General features: G+C 38.3%; 1 protein-coding gene across 1 annotated transcript; it reads left to right on the plus strand.

The window, feature by feature from the left end:
- The first annotated feature begins 293 nt into the window (after nt 1-293).
- LOC149840077 (mediator of RNA polymerase II transcription subunit 15a-like) lies at nt 294-16,946 on the plus strand. Its single transcript, XM_090004989.1, has 14 exons — nt 294-398; nt 2,621-2,829; nt 3,533-3,641; nt 5,499-5,622; nt 5,751-6,899; nt 7,802-7,872; nt 8,817-8,891; nt 8,981-10,246; nt 10,561-10,899; nt 12,151-12,218; nt 12,986-13,055; nt 13,361-13,540; nt 16,562-16,650; nt 16,751-16,946. Exons 1-14 carry the CDS (start codon nt 294-296, stop codon nt 16,944-16,946), a joined length of 4,050 nt encoding a protein of 1,349 aa, XP_089861115.1.
- The last annotated feature ends 1,510 nt before the right edge of the window (nt 16,947-18,456 follow it).

Genomic DNA, 18,456 nt, shown 5'->3' on the forward strand with positions numbered 1-18,456 from the left:
CCTTGGCTAGAAATGCTTGACTGACCTATATCCCTTGAGTCAATTCTCACAGTTGACCAAGCTAAGCTCATTCAAGGAATCTTAGGCTCTGTTTGGGAGTTGCCAGTCCAAGTATGAAATCCACAAATCCTGTGTATTTGATATTTTTCACCTGCCTGTTTAAGAGCACCTTCAAAATTTTTGCAGGCACCTAGCTACCAAATCAATTTTGAAGTTTTGGGGAGAATGTATGGATTTCATAGCTGTCTTTTCATATACCAATTTCCAAACAGGTAATCAAATAAGTTGGTGTGATGGCCATGGGAGACGGCCGGAGCACCATTGCAGGTGGGCATCGGGATAAACTTTGGAAATTGCCACCTCCCCGCGGTGGTAGACAGTTTGTGGATTTGGCGCCAGTAAGTGCATTCTGAACTCCCTCAAATATCAGTTTTCCATACTCCCAAACATCTGGCGACTGTTGTGGATTCCATGCTTCCACTTCAGTGTCCTCCGACTGCCGGCTCCCAAACAGAGCCTTAAACTAGGATCACCTCTTTATCCATTATTGACTTTCTTAGTTGGGATTCAACTACCTTGTTGTAAGTCCAAAATAATCCTTTGTTCCATAGCCATGGAGCTAGTTGCCAGCAGTCATAACAATTGCTGATGAGCAAAGTTCATCATTGTCTAGGTCATGGCTTCCAAAAAAATATTTATTTTTGGTTTTGTATAATCATAAAAAAAAAATCACCTTACTCACTGAGTTAATTGATGTAACCCTTCCATATACTTGCCCACAAGAGAGTACACCTAATTTAAGACTCATGACAAGGCTAAAGAAGACCCAAACTTGTGGGTTTCGAACTTGTCACATCCCATCAACTTGGTCATGAGTCACCCCTACCAGATGAGCGGAGCCATGGTGGATGACCTAGAAGATCCTGATCAGAAGTAGATCTTTTATATTTATGAAAAAAACCCGATAACGATATTTATGATATTATTTCAAGTAAAGCAAGAAACCATTTTAACGCAGCATTAACGGCGTTAAAAGAGGCACTTAGAAGTATTGGGATCGGTTCAGTCAACGCGATCTATTCTTCCCTTCCAGGAAAGACTCAACCCAGTCGAGACCTAGCCGTTGGCAGATGATCTTGCCTAGTAAAAACCCAACCCTTGACTAGAATAAATATACAAGACCCACACATTTGACCCATCCAAGTCATTCCAATTCTCATTTCACAAAAAAATGTGATGCCCCACTTAACTACAGAACACGTGTTGATGGGCAATATAAACTATTAAAAAACTAAAGACTCGCATGACGGGACACGTGCTACGCTGTCAGGCCAGCAATAACATTTTTTTATGAAACAACATTGCTCCTGACCATAGTGACAAACGTTTTTATGGGCAATTTATCGTTTTCCAAAAAAACTCACGAGAAATTGAAAAAAATCCATAAATCTAGCATTTTTTTCGGCAAAATCTTGGCAATAAAAAAATAATTAAAAAATATATAAATATTTTTATAAGAAAATATTAATAAAAACTATTTAAAAATAAAAATACATTATTTTTTCACAATAAATAGTTGTTTAAAACGTAAATATTGCATTTAAATCGCGATATTTATGTTTTTTCATAAATCTTGCAATATTTTGTAAATTTTGTGAGAAATTGCCGTTTTAAAATTTCAGGCAATTTCTCATGATACTATTTTAAGATTTTCATAAATCTCGCGATATTTGTCACACTGCTCCTGACCAGCTCTCTCATACCTAGGGGTGTCAATGGGCCTGGTTTACCCAAACCCGACTCGAACCAAACCCTTTAGGGTCCAGGTATGGTAATAAATAAGAAGACCGGATTAAGACCCAGGTCCGATTAGTACATGGACCGCAGTATAGTTTGTGAAATTTTATACCGGACTTGCACCCCACCTGAGTTCCAATTAATTAAGACCCTCAAATTTTCAATGTAAAAATGATAAAAAAATATATGGTTTACCAGGTAAGGTTCGAGTTTGGTTCATGTAGTTCTTATCCAGTTTAGGTATGGTTTGTATTATAATGAACCTGATTAGATTCGGGTCTGGAATCGATATCATATCCAAAATCTGGTCCAAACCAAACCCGTTGACACCCTACTCGTACCTGAACAGTCGGCTAGACACCTAATCGATCCGGTTCGATGAGACGATCCGAGTCTGGGTCTCCATCGACTCGGCAGCCACATGTTCTCGGAAATTCAAAGAAGCCGCGGGAAAACGACCCGCGATATGCTCTCATCAGTTGATCTTACGAAATTACTCAACTACTCCTCAAGTCCACGTCACCATGCAGCAAAATCGGAAGATATCGTGGAAACAGCGGATGAAGTTCAAGGGCAAAAACATAATAATTAGATAAACTAAATTACCCTACTGATTACGCATTATTTCGGGTAGTTAGAGTTGAAGATTTCAGTTATCGTTTCCACGTGCAAACGGAATTCCAATTCTGGTCTTTCGGAATTCCTCCCATCTCTTATTGTTTCCTTTTATATCTTGAATTACATCTTCTTCTCTGAGGCTAAACCTCCTTTCCGTGTTCGCCATGCACGCAAGATTCTGTTTTCCAGAATCTTGTCCAAACAGGATCCTTCCAAAGACTTCAGTTTTGTTTCTTCTGCCGTGAAAGATCATGAAATCAGGGTCTTCTGGGGTTCTCTCTTGCTTGCTCTTGTCTCTGTTGATTCAGTAACCATGGACGGGAACCCGCTGAAGACGGTTAAGGTCGAGCCCGGTGCCGGGGATTGGAGGAAAGACGTCACGAGCAGTTTCCGGCAGAAGATCGTGATGAACATGTAAGTTTTAGCCCTTCTGACTGGGATCTTTGATCTGATCGTCTCTTGATTCCTCAGTTTTTCATGTATTTGTAGTAAAAAGAAGTGTGCATGCTTTGGATGAATTAGCAATGATCGCCGTGAATTTGCGGATTTGCAGTTCAAGATCGAATTATCTCCCGAACATTTAGCGGAGACGGAGTTTCGATCGTGAATTGTTGGTTTTTACATGAAGAAATAGATATTGTGTGAAATTGCAATAAGTAATGTTTATTGTTTGAGATTTTCATTAGCAGCTGTTTGTTTTCGAGGACGGATTTAAGTGTTTCTACGATTGGATTTTGTTGTTTAGTTCATCCAGCATATTTTGATTCAAAGAGTTCAAATTGATGAAGGAACATGGGAGAAGAGAGATTGAATCTAATATCATATTTTTGTTCTGTTTCTGTTGCCTTTTCTCTGAGTAGAATCAAGAGTGAAAATTTTTCTAATGTTTTTTGGAGGTAGATTTGTCAGCCTTGAAGTGAGCCCTGGAAACTTTTTAACTCTGTTTGTGCTTTGTGCTTGCATTGAGTGAATTGAAAGAAGAAACAGAGGTTGAGTGTATATTGGATTGGTATTCCTTTCTTTTATAACTTTGTTATGATGGCTGCGTTTCAAAAGTTCGCAAGCGTTTGCATTCGGTCGAACTTAAATGCTTTCGTTGCTGCCACCACATGAACAGATTTGGGAGCCTCCAGAAACACTTGCCTAATGTTCCTGAGGGGATTGCTGAACTGAACAAGATTGCAGAATCTTTTGAGGAGAGAGTCTACGTGATGGCCTCAAGTCAGGTTTAGTGGCTTCATCTTAACTTTAGTTTTGTTTTCTTGATGACGGTATGATTTCTAATTTGTCATCTGTCGATCCTTCTCATTCGGTCTATCCCTCTAAGTTCTTGTCTGCCGCCGCGTTTGACAAAAATCTCCTATCAACTCTAATGGTGCACTTCAGAACTTTAATTTGTTTGGGAAACTGTCATTTTTTACTAAGAAAGCTATGATCAGATCATAAATAGCAGAGAACTATAATTTAAATCACCACCATGTTTGGAGACTAGGATTGTAAACTTTTCCTTCATTTCCCGGATCATTTCGAAGGAATAAATTGCTCAAAGAACTAAATAGCTTGAGGAAAACCTGCTGCATAATGTGCTTGAGCGTCTTCATAACTTGAACAAAAGGAGCAGATTGTGAACAAAAGTCTAGGTAGCAAATATGAACGGCTGAGATGAAAAGTCTATTAAAATAAAGTATAAATGTGTTCATTTAAGTTCTCTAGTTAACTTTATATCATTGGTATGCAAACTTATAATGCAGTAGTGATATGACCATTGTGAATGTCAAGGTTGGGCTAATAGTAACACCGTATTGTATCATAAATTTTTAATAAAAATTTCAAAAAAAAAAAATAAACCTTTTAAAAAATCATATCAGATAAAATAGTAATAAGTTACACAAAATTTATGTAGCTATGAGTCACATAAGACATCATCAAACATCAACTAATATAGAATCATAGTTAGTATTGCATGCATATCTTACAAGAACAATGCAAAATATTAAATATCTTCTGCAATTAAGAACATGTCACAAGACTTATACTTTAATATTACATAAACAAAAATATTATGGCAATAGTAGCACTCAATTTTCAATCGGTTTCCACTTATCACTTGCGTGCTGCATTGCCATGCAAGAACATCTTATACTATCTTTTTTGGAGGAGTGTGGAGTCTGATTTATACCTTAATATAAATCTTTAATTTTTACGGATCCAACTTTGTAATTTTACTCATAATAAAGATTTTTTACCTTAACCTCTTTTCTTTAGTGAAAAATTGTATAAATGCAGTTTTTTTATCTTAATTCACTTCTTGGAGTGAAAAAATAATGAAAATGCACTTCTAATGATTTCTAGACAAACGGAGAAGTAGACCCTCAAAAGGTATTTAAAACTAAAAAAAACTTTTGGCATTTTTAAAGTGTGTCGAGATATAAGGGTGTATCATAGGATACACCTGATACAGGTATGATACACACTCATATCATGATATGAGTGTGTATCATATCGTAAACCCTACAAGTAGCGATACGTATCATACTGTATCGTACAATACGGCACGATATGGACAACATTAATGAATATTACAAGGTTTTATGTATCAAGGTCACAATATACATTTAGCTATCGATATCTAATAAGTTTGGGAAATATATCTTTGATTCACAGCTTATGGTAAGATATTTGCATAAATTGCTAACATGAATGGCCAAATATTGATTGAGGCAGAAATTTGGTCAGAATTTTCCACCACCTTGATACTGTTGGTTCATATTGCATCTTCAAGAACTGACTTTATTTCTAATGTAGTTTCAAGGTAGTTTCTTCGTTTCTTATTTCTTCTCCTAGTAATTTTGCATTCATGGATATGGAGGCCGTTCTTTAGTGTAAAATGAAAATCTGAACTGCTATGTTTTTTATTTTTTGTTAAGGTAATAGCTTTAGCATCATGAAACAACCTGCATCGTTTTAACAGTATAAAATTTCAAATTTATAGGAAACGGGTAATCTAATTTTGTTTTTTCATTGGTGACTTTAAATTGGTGCCACTATTTACTGTTGTTCCTTGCATAAACTGTCAATTTCAGCTTGAATACGTGAATTGGATTCATTCAAAGCTGAAAAGTATGGTTATGAAAAACAAGGGCATGGATGTTGGAAATTATTTAGCAACAAGCTCTTCAGGTAGCAAGCAAAATTCTCAAGATTCAGGTATTGTACTCACTTCATCGACATTCTTCCCTTTGTATTAATCGGCATTGAAAGACACTAAAGATGGATTTCTAGCCTCATGCTCTATCCATCATTGATGGTTCTTTTGTTATGACCCCTTTAAACAGGTTCACAAAGTCTAGAACAACATTCACAAAAACAGGGGCAACAGTTACCAAACCTCTTATCTACTCAGCCTCAAGAAAGCAATCAGATGCTTCCACAAATCCTTCAAAAATCTGTCACGCCCAATGCTCCACAAAATACTTTGAACTTGCCATCTGCATTGTCCCCCGTGACAGGAATAACTGAGAGCAACATGTTAGGTGCTGTCAGCCAAAGTTCCATCTTGCAAAGTATGCCTGGAATTGCACAAAACTGTGCAAATAATTTAATAGGACAGAACATAATTGAAATTATGCATGGATCAGAAAATAATACAATAAGAAAAGGAACTATGCAAAATACTTTGCCAAATTCTCAGGGTCAATTGCATTTGACGCAGCAGCTGCAACATCTTGTCTCTCAACAGCATCAACAACAACCACAAAATCAGCAGCCACAGCACCTACCACGGGGATTATTGAAGCAGAAGCCTCCACATCATTTTCAACAAGAATACATGCAATTCGGGCAATCCCTCATCCAACCAAATCATCTTCTACAGCAACAGCCAGTAATGCAATCATCTGAACAGCCTCTGCAGCCTTATGTCATGCAGACAACTCAAGGCTCTAGCAGCCAACAGAACCAACAATGTCCTGTACAGAAGTCTGTGCCACCCATTCTTCAGCAACATCCACGGTTAACCCATAGGCACAACATGCAACCAGAGCTATCAGACGTACAACAGCAACTGTCTATAATTCACCAACAGGAATCTGCACTCGATCAGCACCTGATATTGCTGTCAAAACAGCAGCAACCAATGAGTCAGAAAAGTGCACCCAATGTACAAGAGTATCAAACTCAGCAGAATCCTTCCACATTGCTACGGCACCAACAACAATCTGGGGGGCCGAGTAGGCCAATGTGTGTGCACCAGGAGCAACAAGCAGCACAACAGCATAGCATTTTGCAACTTGGTCAGCAGCCCAACAATACACTTCAGCTGTCACAGTTGCAGCCACAAACATCAGAGCAGCAACACATGATGCAAGAATTGCAACATAGATTTCAAACACCTAGCAGATCTTTGCAGACTCAGAACATAGCTCAGCAGCAAAAACCACCATTTCAACAGCAAAGAGGGCCAACTGAAGTCTCCTTGAGTAAGGGTATATATATAGGATTAATCTACCATTAAACTAGTTAGGTTTAACATTATATGGATTCAACCTTATGAAAATAATTAAAAACACCCTTAAAATAATGGCATTTTTTAAAATACAAGGTTACTTTTTTGGTCATTATAGATCTTTTGAACTTGGAGGGAGTTGAAAAGTCAAACACCTTTTCTACTCCAAGGTAACTTTGGAGGGAATTCTCATTCATGCCTTTATGCAACTTTTAATAATGACATTTTTTAAAATGCAAGGTTTCTTTTTTGGTCATTATAGGTCTTTTGAACTTGGTGGGAGTTGAAAGGTCAAACACCTTTTCTACTCCAAGGTAACTTTGGAGGGAATTCTCATTCATGCCTTTATGCAACTATTTCCTTTTCTTTTCCTTTTGGTGGTTTTGTGTTACTGTTTGATGGAAGTATATTAGCTGGTTTGCTTTTCCCTTAGTTTATGGTACTAGTAAATGAAAAAGCAATTCGACAGCTAGAGTTTTCCTTTTAGAGTGTGTATGGATTGAAGGAATTCAGTAAGATTGAAACCTAATTCCACTAAAATCCTCTTTGTGGCTGAAAAATGGACATAGGTTTTTGCAGTATTTAGTGGAATTGGATTCGAATTCCACTAGATTCTCCCAATCCAAGCACACACTTAGAGTTAAACTACGTGAAATATTTAGCCCTCAATCTTCTTTTCCCTGGTTTTCCTGTGCTTGCCTATTATTACACCAATCATGCTGATCTAATAAGACCAAAAGAGCAAGCATTATGTCACTGCCAGAGTAGCACTCAGAATGTATGGTTACGAATACTGAGACACATTATGTCAATGTACTCTAAATTTAAGAAAATTTGGTTCCTTTTCATCTTCATAATGAGACCTTTCTTGGGGTCTTCCAGTATCAAGGGATTCTACATTTCAAACTGCCAGCCCAACAGCTGATGATTGGAAAGAGGAGGCATATCAAAAGGTACTGTTAATTATTTTTACTGTAACACGTACATGCATAGATATGTATAAAGTATAAACGCTGATTTTCTTGCTTCTGAGATTTGACAAATGCATGAAGACCGAGTGCATAAAAAGGATTGATCCCCGCTTCATACAGAGGATAAATAGCACTTTTCACAGTTCTGTTACCCGGGTGTTGACTCTGTCTTTCATTAGATTTCTCTGTTTCTAGTGCTTGAGAAAGCTAATACCAGGGTGAAATGGGATGGGCTAGACCTGGCCAGACTGTGCTCAATTAGGGCCTACCACGAGTAGTAATAAGATAAATAGCACTGTGCTAATTGACAGTAGATAGCTTTTAAGAAGCTCCTAAATATTGGGACAAAGGTTGTTTTTCTCTTAGTTTTTCATCTTCATTTTGCCGGAAGTGCTAACTAAATCGATAATATAAATGGGGAATTTAGCTATAGGAGAATTGCCCTCTACATGAATAACCAAATTTGATGCCCAAAATTGCCATGAGCATCTAAGGGCTTTCCATCTCAAAGAACCTCTTCATTCTCAGCGGCAGGCACTGCATCAACACGTAAGAGAAGAACTTGCACCAAGAAACAGGTGCTTCATGATGCTAAACTAGTGTTTTGTAATGGTACGTTGTTATTTCTTCTATTTAGAAGCTGTCTATTTCTTGTATACCAGTCATCACACATTTTAGAAACATGCCTTTAGTCCTAAGCAATGGCCTGCGTAAGGTACTCCGCAGATTGTCTATTTGTTTTTATGTTTTTTGCTTTTTTAATGCTTTAGTTCTTTTTAGCTCAATGTTGGTCAAGCTCATTTCTTGTGGCCTATATCTCCCAGTGGTTGAAACTTTACTGAAATTCGTAAGTAGATGCTACCCGAGCTATTGCCTTTGATTTAAGCTTCGAATCTATGTTAACATGTTTTTTTTTCACTTTACAGCTACAAGCTTTAAAGGGACTGTATTATTCTGAACTTCATGAACTGTATCCAGAGCTCATAATGAGATGCCAACAGGTGCGGTCCTTTGTTCTTCAACGTTTCAATACGTTTGATTATGCAGGGCAGCCGTGTATTTAAAATGTGTTTTGCTTGTCATTTGATAGCTTGATGCTGCCCAGCCACCTATACACACCAAGCAAGCAGAGAAGCTCCGGTTTTACAAGAATAGGGTAGAGCATCTGATAGCAGTTCTGCAGGCCCCCAAACATGGGATTCCACCTAATGTCAGAGACCAGTTAGGCTCCCTGGAGTGGATCATATGTGATGTTCTTAATGCACTGAAGGATTGCAAAGGTTCTGATGTACATCAGCAAGGACGGAAACTGCACATTATTCAGTCACAACAACATAATACTCAAGCCAACCAGTTGCAACCAGTGAACTTTCAAAATTCAGCAACATCAATGCTCTCTAATTCAGTTGCAAAAATGCAGGAGTCCACAACTTCAGCAACTCAAAATGTGGTTTCAACTTCTCAAAACAAGAGAAATGTGCGGCAGCTAGCATCTAGAATAGCAGTTACACAAGCCAATGGTCTAGGTTGTACGCGACAAGTTGCAAAAAATTATGTGGTTCATAATGCTTCTTGTTCGATGCAGCAACATATGGTTACCATACCTCATCACACTAGCTTAAGCAGCATGGTGCCAAGTATTGGGAACTCCTCACAGCAGTCAATTAATACTTTTCAACAGAACTCGGACCTGAAGCAACAGCATGAAGTGCAGCTGATTCAACAATTACCACCGTGCCAAATGCGGCAGTATGTGATTCAGCAGAAGCATAAACAGCAGCTGATGCAGCAACAGCAACTATACATGAAACAAAATCAGCAGCTATCTGCACAGTTCCACGCTGAGGTTCAACAGTTTAATGGTATTCACAAGGAGTTGAATGTTCAACCTGGTGTTATGAAGCAGTTTCAGCAAAGCCATCCTGTGGGACAGCATCCAGTTTATCATGAACAGCGGCCTGGCCTTACTGTTCCCATTTCTTCCCCTTGGCTCCTTAAATCTTTGCCCCCTCAAACTAGCCAGCATGCTTCTCAAAGTCTGCTGACAGTAACATGTACGCAAGCTGCAAACTCACCAGTTATGGTTCCTTCCATTCCCATGGTGCAATCACTTAAGGAAGAAACCCCTGAGTCTTTTGGAATTTCATCTCTCTCCAGTGTAGAAAATGGTGTAAACAAACAGTCAGCTGATCCAGGAACTCAAGCTCAAATTCTTTCAATCAATACCATCGGGATCTCAGCATCACCCCTTCTTGCAGAATTTGCTGCACAGGATGGATGTCAGGGCGATATACCAGTCATATATTCAGGTCACAAGAGGGTACCCGCGGGGCCATTGCAGCGTTTGCTTAGAGCGGTTAGTGGCTTGCCGGGGCTTCATTGCTGCTTTTCTGTTGTATCTACAACTTCAAAATCATCATGTTCTACAATAGGATAACTGCTACTTGACTTTATGACTTTATATTTTTAATCAAATCTATGCTTCCATTTTGTTATTTTGAATAATTAATGAGAAAAGGAAAAAGAAGAAACTAATGCACTAATGTTGCTGCAATATCTAGCTGGTAAGTAATTATCACCTTGTTACATGTTGCAGACTTGCAGTCATAGTATGCACCAAGCAAAATGGAGTGTCATTGTATGGCTGCTAATGAAAGTTTTTCCTTTCAGGTCAGATTAGTATCACCTCAGGCTTTTGATTCAGCTGTCCATGATATCAGCTGTGTCATGGAGTTGGTTGATCGAGTGGCCGCACCAACCCCGGGCAAAGGGTCTAGAAATGTTGTTGGTGAGGATCTGGAGGTTACAACCAAAGTTCATTTGAAATCAGGAATAACTGATGATGGCAATGCTACCACCAAGAGAATGAGGCGCAGCACAAGTCCCGTGACTTCAAGCACTATATCATCAGTAGGAAGTGTGAACTGCAGTCTTCAGCGCTTTGGTACCACAGAGTCATTTGACATGGAATCAAATGCAACCTCAAGAGTGGAGAGACCTAGATTCGAGGTACGCTATTTTATTCATTTGGTCATTTGTAAAGTTGATCTTCATATTATGCATGAGAGTTTCCACAACAATAAATAAATAAATAAAATTATATATATGTGCTTCCTACCTATATCTGTCGAAAAAAAGCTCCCTACAGATATATACAGTGTTAGAAAAATGATTCATAACGGTTCTTGGTGTTCAAAGATATGGCACACAGAAATCTGTCTTCACATCAAAGGTGTGAAGGTATTTTGTTTCTTTTTTGCAAAATCTCTTCAGGCTTTTAGCCATATCGATCATAGACTGTAGCTTTGATAGAAAACAGAGGTAGTCTGTTTAGATTCGATCAGATGTCACTCTGGCCACTCCTACTATGTATTGTTAAGTGAATGAAAACTGAATGATGCGGTTATGGGAAATCTTTTAGACTTGATGTTGCATAAGAAAACGAGTAGATTGGTTTTTTAATTTTCAATTCAGATATTCCCTTATACAGAGAAACAGATTTCCACTATTAGGCTTGAGCAGTTTAATAACTAATTTGGCCTGTGAATTATATGAATGATTTATATGTTATCGTCTGGGTCTCGATAACATCTAGTGCTAGGAACTCATACTTATCTGCTGCTACTAGATATTGTTGAACTATGTAGAATGCTTCTTAGATGTTCTTATCTGAAACAATATTCCTTAATTTTCTATTCATATTTTCATGACAAACATTTGTGGCTCCAGTTTATGGAGTCTGTATATCCTCAATGAGAAGTACCTTCAATCTCCATCCACCTGAATTCCTTTCCTACAATTGGACCACTAGATTCATTGCTCTTTTCAATGACTTATATTTCTGAAAATTGCAACTGGATTGATGGCATTTGGTACAATAATGATGAGAGATTTATATTCAAATCTGGAAACCCAACCTTCCTGATGGGCCCTTATTGTTTTCATTTGGAAGCTTCACTCTACCAGTTTACATAAAATTCCAAGATTCATCCACATATAAAGCGTTGAGGGGCAACTGAATTGACATTAGAAACTGCCAGAATTTACTCTGGTTGTCAAAGCATCATGTAGAGGGTTTCCATTATGTGATAGATAAAAGAATATCTTTGATCTTGAAAATTTGTGCAGATTATGAACAAAAAGATTCAAAATGCATACGTGGTTTAGCTTTCAAAAAGTTATGAATCATTCAAATCCTTTCTACTGAGACTCATAGAATTTGAAGTTCTACTAATTTTTGCAATTTGTGAAACGATGCAGTCTAGGATGGTACTTATTGAAACTAGTTCCCTCGAGTTGTGTCTCATTGTTATCAAGCTTCTTACAAAGTGAAAAGGCAAAACAGTTGCCAACAGAATATTTTTTCAATAAACAAGTTTGTCAGTTACTATTGCATAGGTTCTGCTTGAATGAGCATTTTTCACTAAGCAAGTTTTTCAGTTACTATGACATAGTTTCCATTTGCAATAGCCGTTTATAGGAAGCATATGCTTGAAATGAGAGTCTGAACTTTGTTGAGATTTTCCCAATAAACAATATTCCGGTTACTATTGCATAGGTTCTGCTTGCAATAGAAGTTTATATGAAACATGTCCTTGAATGAGCATTTTTCAATATGCAAGTTTTTCAGTTACTATGGCATAGTTTTCATTTGCAATAGCCGTTTATATGAAGCATATGCTTGAAATGAGAGTGAACTTTGTTCTGTCAAGGCAAAGATCTACTAACTCTGCAAGAAAGACCGTGTCAAATTGTCTGAAACTTTGCCTCTGTGAAGGAAGCTTCAGAATGCTTGAAGTAACGAGCGTAAATCTCACAAATAGTGAGCCAATAGGTACGAGTCAAAAAGTACTGAATATCATTAAAGGACAACTGTTACAGTTGTGTTGTTTCTTTGAAATTATTTACATAAGCATTTCTTTAGCTCTGTTAGTCTCAAAGCCAATCAACTCCATTTCTCTCACTGGAATGCTTGTCCATATTAGAATCCTTCATGCTTCATCATCACAGACAAATCAACCTTTTTACTTTGTGCATTCTATTTTAAACTAACGTTTTTATGGTGGCTTTTTAATTTTTTTTTATATTTACACAGAGAAACCACCCCCATGATCAGAGACATAGCCACGCTGGCTCTGCCTCCACTTATGAACAGTCCTGACAACGTAAAACTCTGTGACCTTACCCTTGCCCCCAAGGAGTCACCACGCTTAGGCTTGCGTAAGGGGTAAAGCCCATGGGATTTGAAACTAGACCGTCTGACATGCGGCCTGGGCCCCATCCCACTACGCCAAACCCCTTTGGGGCAGTGGCTTTTTCATTTGTTTCAAAGGAATCTTTATAACCTCTTATGCAAGCTAATGTTTTGCTTCGCTTTTATCTTCAAGCCATCATATTTGATGTTATGCTCTCTCTTGACATGCTTTCCTGATACTGCCTTTCAAATTTCCTTGGGTTCTTGCTCTTGTAGATTCGCCATATCATTCAGGAAGAAGTCAAGGAAATAAACCGGACATTAATTGAAACCGTCTTAGAAATCACCAACGTGGATGTTGATCTGTCATCAGCTTTCCCTGAAGACAGAGAAGGAATTGTTGTGAAATGCTCCTACGATCCTGTCTTCAGTTCTCAATTACCACTGGAGCAAAAGGTAATCCAAAGTTCAAGTACTGTAATCAGAGCATGTTTAAAGATTTTGGCCTTATGATGTTTGAAATCTAGCCCGGTCAGTGACTAAGCTCCTGGTAACAGATTCAGTAGTCAGTGTTTCGTGGAGACAAAAGAAAGCTCCCATGTTATGTTTCAATCTGTCACAGTCACCAATATTTTTTATCACTAATCGCAACACCATGATATTTTCAAAGGCGGATAGAATACCAGAAGATGCAATATTTTTATAATATCTCTTATTCTGAAAATATCATGATATTGATGCAATAAAAACATTTTTTTGTAGTATCTTTTATATTGTTTATATTTTTATATATACTGATGTTTTTTTGAGAAAAACTAGATTTTTTTCAAAAGATCATGAGATTTTTGTGTAATGAGACGCCCACCAACACAAAGCGAACTCACGATCTTCAAGAGCACAACCACACGGCATAAATGCTCTTACATAAACCACTAAGGGCTCGCACACATAGGATACTAAGGGCACCAAAGAGGAATCACAAGAGAGCACTCACAAACACTTTAAAAAGTATTAATTTTATTAATGGAATAATGCACAAAGAATGCATAAATGAGAGGGGGTGAGAAACCCCATTATATACAAGAAGAGTAACAGCCCCCACTAGAGGTGAGATTAGTTTAACGGTTAGTAATTCGTAAGAATAATAATAATAAAAGAAGAAAAATATTTGCAAGATAAGTATATATATATGTGTGTGTATGTGTATGTGTATGTGTGTATGTGTGTGGGGGAATGGGCTCTTGGATCATCCAATTTCCACATGTGACTAGATTTTTATAATGTTTAAAAATTGATGGTCTACAATTTTCATAAATATTCAAGCTGAAAATCCAAGTCACTTTTTAGTACTTAATGCATTTGTGGGACAAGTTTTACAAAAAAACACCCCAAAAACCATCATAAGCTCGCACTAGGCACTTACCCCCTCTCTCTCTCGGGGGATGTCCTGTTCAACCTTAATCGTCTGACTCATAGGGTCTTGACTGATGTGTATGCTATCCTTCGCATATACCTCAAAGACCTGCCTTTGCCACCAACCGATCCCCATCTAGATGTCTATGGTTCTTGATGAGTTTTCTGTTTGTGTTCGGATTTTTCTATTTTTGTGTTAAACGGTGTTCTCATGTTGCTGTTGTGGTTGTGCTTGTGGGACTCAACGCTTTGTTGAGTTTTACTTTTAAGTAATGTTGATTGCTTTTTGTCTCTCACTATAAGAAAAATGTGGATTAGCAACAGACGATATCCGTCGTTAATCCGTCTCTAATTCATCGCTAAACACTTTGGCGATGGATTAGCGACGGATTAACGATGGATAGTGTCTGTCACATAATCATGGTCGATAATTAGCGATAGAACTTATTTGTTGCTACTTTCATCGCTAATTTAGGACAGATTAACGACGGACATGATCTGTCGTGAGTACATCGTTATTTTAAATTAGCGACGGATAATATCTGTCGTGACTCCGTCGCTATTTTAAATTAGCGAGGGATAATATCCGTTGCTAATTTTTTTTAAAAAAAATTTGTTCCCTGCCGAGCGGTATTCCGACAACAATAGGTCGGACGGACTCCCACCATGTGAAGTCTCGCCCCCTTCCCCTGGATCAGTCGGGGCCGCCTTAAGATGTCAAAGATCTCTCCCCACTTTCATCGCTCGAGCAGATGATGAGAGAGCGAACAAAATTCGACTCGCACTAGAGGTAGAGGAGGCCGGAGGATGCTACAACGGGGATAGCGGAGGAGAAGGAGAGGAAATCGAGCGGGAAGCGAAGCCAAACGTCACTTTCGGCATCGTAGACGTGGAGGGACTCCGACGAGGCACGACGGGACTTTCGGCAGTGCGAGGGGTGGACGACGAACCAGCTGAGGCTGGTGCGGAAAGCGACCCGCTGTAGGAAGAAGGGGCAAGTCAGGGTTTGCTGGAACAGCTGACACACAGCGCGGCAGGCTAAGATCTCCCGGAGGGAGAGGTGCGAGAAGATCTTCTCAAGTGGGTCGGTCAGCAATTGATGTATGGTGGTTCAACTCGTCGGCTCCATTGGATGTCGAAAAATTGACTCTGTCTGGTCCTCCAGTGTCGGCGGGCGACTCTGACTCCTCTTCTTCCTCGTGTTCCTCTGCCACAAAATCGTCATCGTTCGAGAAGTCATCGGTTTAAATTTCGAACGAGGAGAGAGAGAAAATTTTGCACCTCAGCTGAGACGGTTTAAATAAAAAAGTAGTGATGGATTAGCAACGAAATTGTTCCCTAATTAGCGAGAGATTAGCAAGGAAAAAATTTCCTCGCTAATCCCTCGCTAATTAGCAACAAATTAGCTACGGAATAATTTCCTTGCTAATTTCATCGTTAGTTAGCATTTTTTCTTGTAGTGTTTGGCGACAAAAAAATGTCATCGCTAATTCGTCGCTCATTAGCGACAGAATTACGAGAGGGATATTTCCGTCGCTAATTTTGCAAATATTTTGAATGTTAGCTATGGATAATTTTCTCTCGCTAATCCGTTGCACATTTGCAATGAAAAAAATTCGTTTCTTGTAGTCTCTCTCTCTCTCTCTATATATATATATATATAAGGTTATCTAACGTTAAACTAATTGTATTTAATATTAGATTGATTCAACTAAATTAAAATGACAAACACTCTTAGAAAATGACATTTTTGAAAAATGCATGATTACTTTTTTGAACAGGTCTTTTGAAGTTGGAGGAAAATAAAGCGTCAAACACTTTTTTCAAAAAATAATTTTATGAATCTATCAAAGTTAATTTTTTTACCTCCAAAAGTAATCATGTATTTTTAAAATGTCATTTTTTAAGGATATTTTAATAAAGTTGAATTCATCTAATATTAAATATAACTATATATATATATATATATATATATATATATATGTGTGTGTGTGTGTGTTCTTACAGTTTGTTGATGATCTTTTTTCTGATAACAATTTTTTTTTTATATTGGTTCCAATGCAGCTCTTGATTTGGCCAGTAAGGTTGCTGGTTCCTGCAACTTATCCTAAGTGCTCCCCTATAATCCTAGACAGGCTACAAATGGAACTAAGGTGAGTTTGATGTTACTGTTTTAATTTTGCTGTTTTATGGACAGTGTTCTGCTTGTGCAGTGTCACTCCAACCCAAAGCTTATAACCGTTCGTATTACAGCAATGAAGGTGATCTGTCAACAAAGGCTAAGGTGAGGTTTAGCCTATCAGTTCGGTGTCTTTCGGAGCCAATTTCATTGGAAGACATGGCAAGAACATGGGATGTATGTGCTCGCACAGTCTTGATGGAGTACGCACAGCAGCACGGAGGAGGCAGCTTCAGCTCTGAACATGGTTCATGGGAGAAATGGGCTTAATGCATCACTCAATTATACATATATATATATATATATATATATATATATATATATATATATACTGTAGAGTGTTTCTTTTTAGCCGCAGGGTTTGAAAGATGGCCATAACACTACCATGGTATGGCTTTTACTTGCTTATTAGAGAGAGAGAGAGAGAGAGAGAGAGAGAGTTTACGGGTTATTTCAAAGACGAAGAGAATGCCAAATGCAAAGAAGTTAGAGATTTTGAGAGTATAAAAGTGTTGACAATAAGGTTTTGTAAATATGAAAATCACTAAGGTTTTGGTAAGGTTTTTTGGCAAAAAATGTTGTGTGAATCCGCAATAACGTTGGCACTTGTGAGCGATTGTAAAGGGAAGAGCTAGCAAAGCCAATTCAAGAACATCGAGTTAATTGTGTAAGGGATTTTGCGGGAACGATGACCGCTACGCAAGATGTTCAAACTCAACGGAAAGGATTGCTTACCGGAACGTATTAAGCACAGTTGAATGGAAAGCTTTAGAAGTTTAAACCGTGTGGTTGATCAGCCCGATGTTCAGCATGACCTGATCTTCTTCAGGTCTTATGATAAACTTACCAACGGGGCTCTGCTTATCTAGTAGGAGCAGCCAGTGCACGTTACCTTTCAACGGTATAGTTGTATAACTGATAGGGGTCTGCCTAACCCCAGCTTGCCTTTCAAAAAAAAAAAACAGATCACTTAACAGGTCCACTCTCCTGAAAAGTAATCGAACCCCTTACAAAGTCCATCAGCTAAAGGCATCCACAGACCTAGTGAGAGTTGAACCTGAGAGGAAGGGTCAGCAATTTCTTCCTAGGCTCGCTGCCACTCGACTGATCTGGGCACTAGGCAGTAAATTTCTATTACTTGTTTTTTAAACTGACTTTTGGGTTAAGACATCTTTTTCCTTATTTCAAACAGCAAACAGAAATAGAAAGACTAAATAGAACATATGAGGCCAAAACAAAAATAAAGTACACTTGCAACTCTATGAAGATGAGAACAACCAACGGGTGTGCTCCGCGTGGTTGGTAGGAGCTGTCAGTGTACGTCTCTCTATAGTGGGACGTTGCAGGTTCAAAACCCCAGTGCTACGTTGAATAGTAACTGGTGGGGGTCTGCCTAACTCCATCTTGCCTTTAAAAAAAGAAGATGAGAACAAGTTCATTAAAATTGTAAATAAAAGATATATAGTCTTCCTTGAGACTAAGAAAACCCTATATGGGGTCTCATGATCACCCTGCCTTACGAACCAACCCAAAATGAAAACATATATAGTCAAACACCAAAGTAAATATCGTAGCCATACTTATTGGAGTGATTGCCAGAGACGATGTGCGAAGCGTGAAGTGAAGTGAACGTGTTTAGATTAGGGGTGACAATGGATCAGGTTTGACCAGAACCTGATCCGTACCAAACCTTATAGGGTGAGGGTTTGGCAATAAACAATGAGGTCAGATTAGAATCTGATTAATATATGAAGCCGGGTAAGGTTTATGAAATACCAGA

This window comes from Nuphar pumila, chromosome 4 (assembly GCF_984573655.1).
Source record: "Nuphar pumila chromosome 4, dmNupPumi1.hap1.1, whole genome shotgun sequence".
NCBI lineage: Eukaryota > Viridiplantae > Streptophyta > Magnoliopsida > Nymphaeales > Nymphaeaceae > Nuphar > Nuphar pumila.

What these genes read in the sequence shown, in the direction of transcription:
- LOC149840077 (XM_090004989.1), top strand. Translation starts at nt 294, where the DNA reads ATGGCCATGGGAGACGGCCGGAGCACCATTGCAGGTGGGCATCGGGAT. An exon ending in GCAAAATTCTCAAGATTCAG is followed by an intron (nt 5,623 to 5,750) that starts GTATTGTACTCA and finishes CCCTTTAAACAG; the next exon opens with GTTCACAAAGTCTAGAACAA. An exon ending in TCATAATGAGATGCCAACAG is followed by an intron (nt 8,892 to 8,980) that starts GTGCGGTCCTTT and finishes GTCATTTGATAG; the next exon opens with CTTGATGCTGCCCAGCCACC.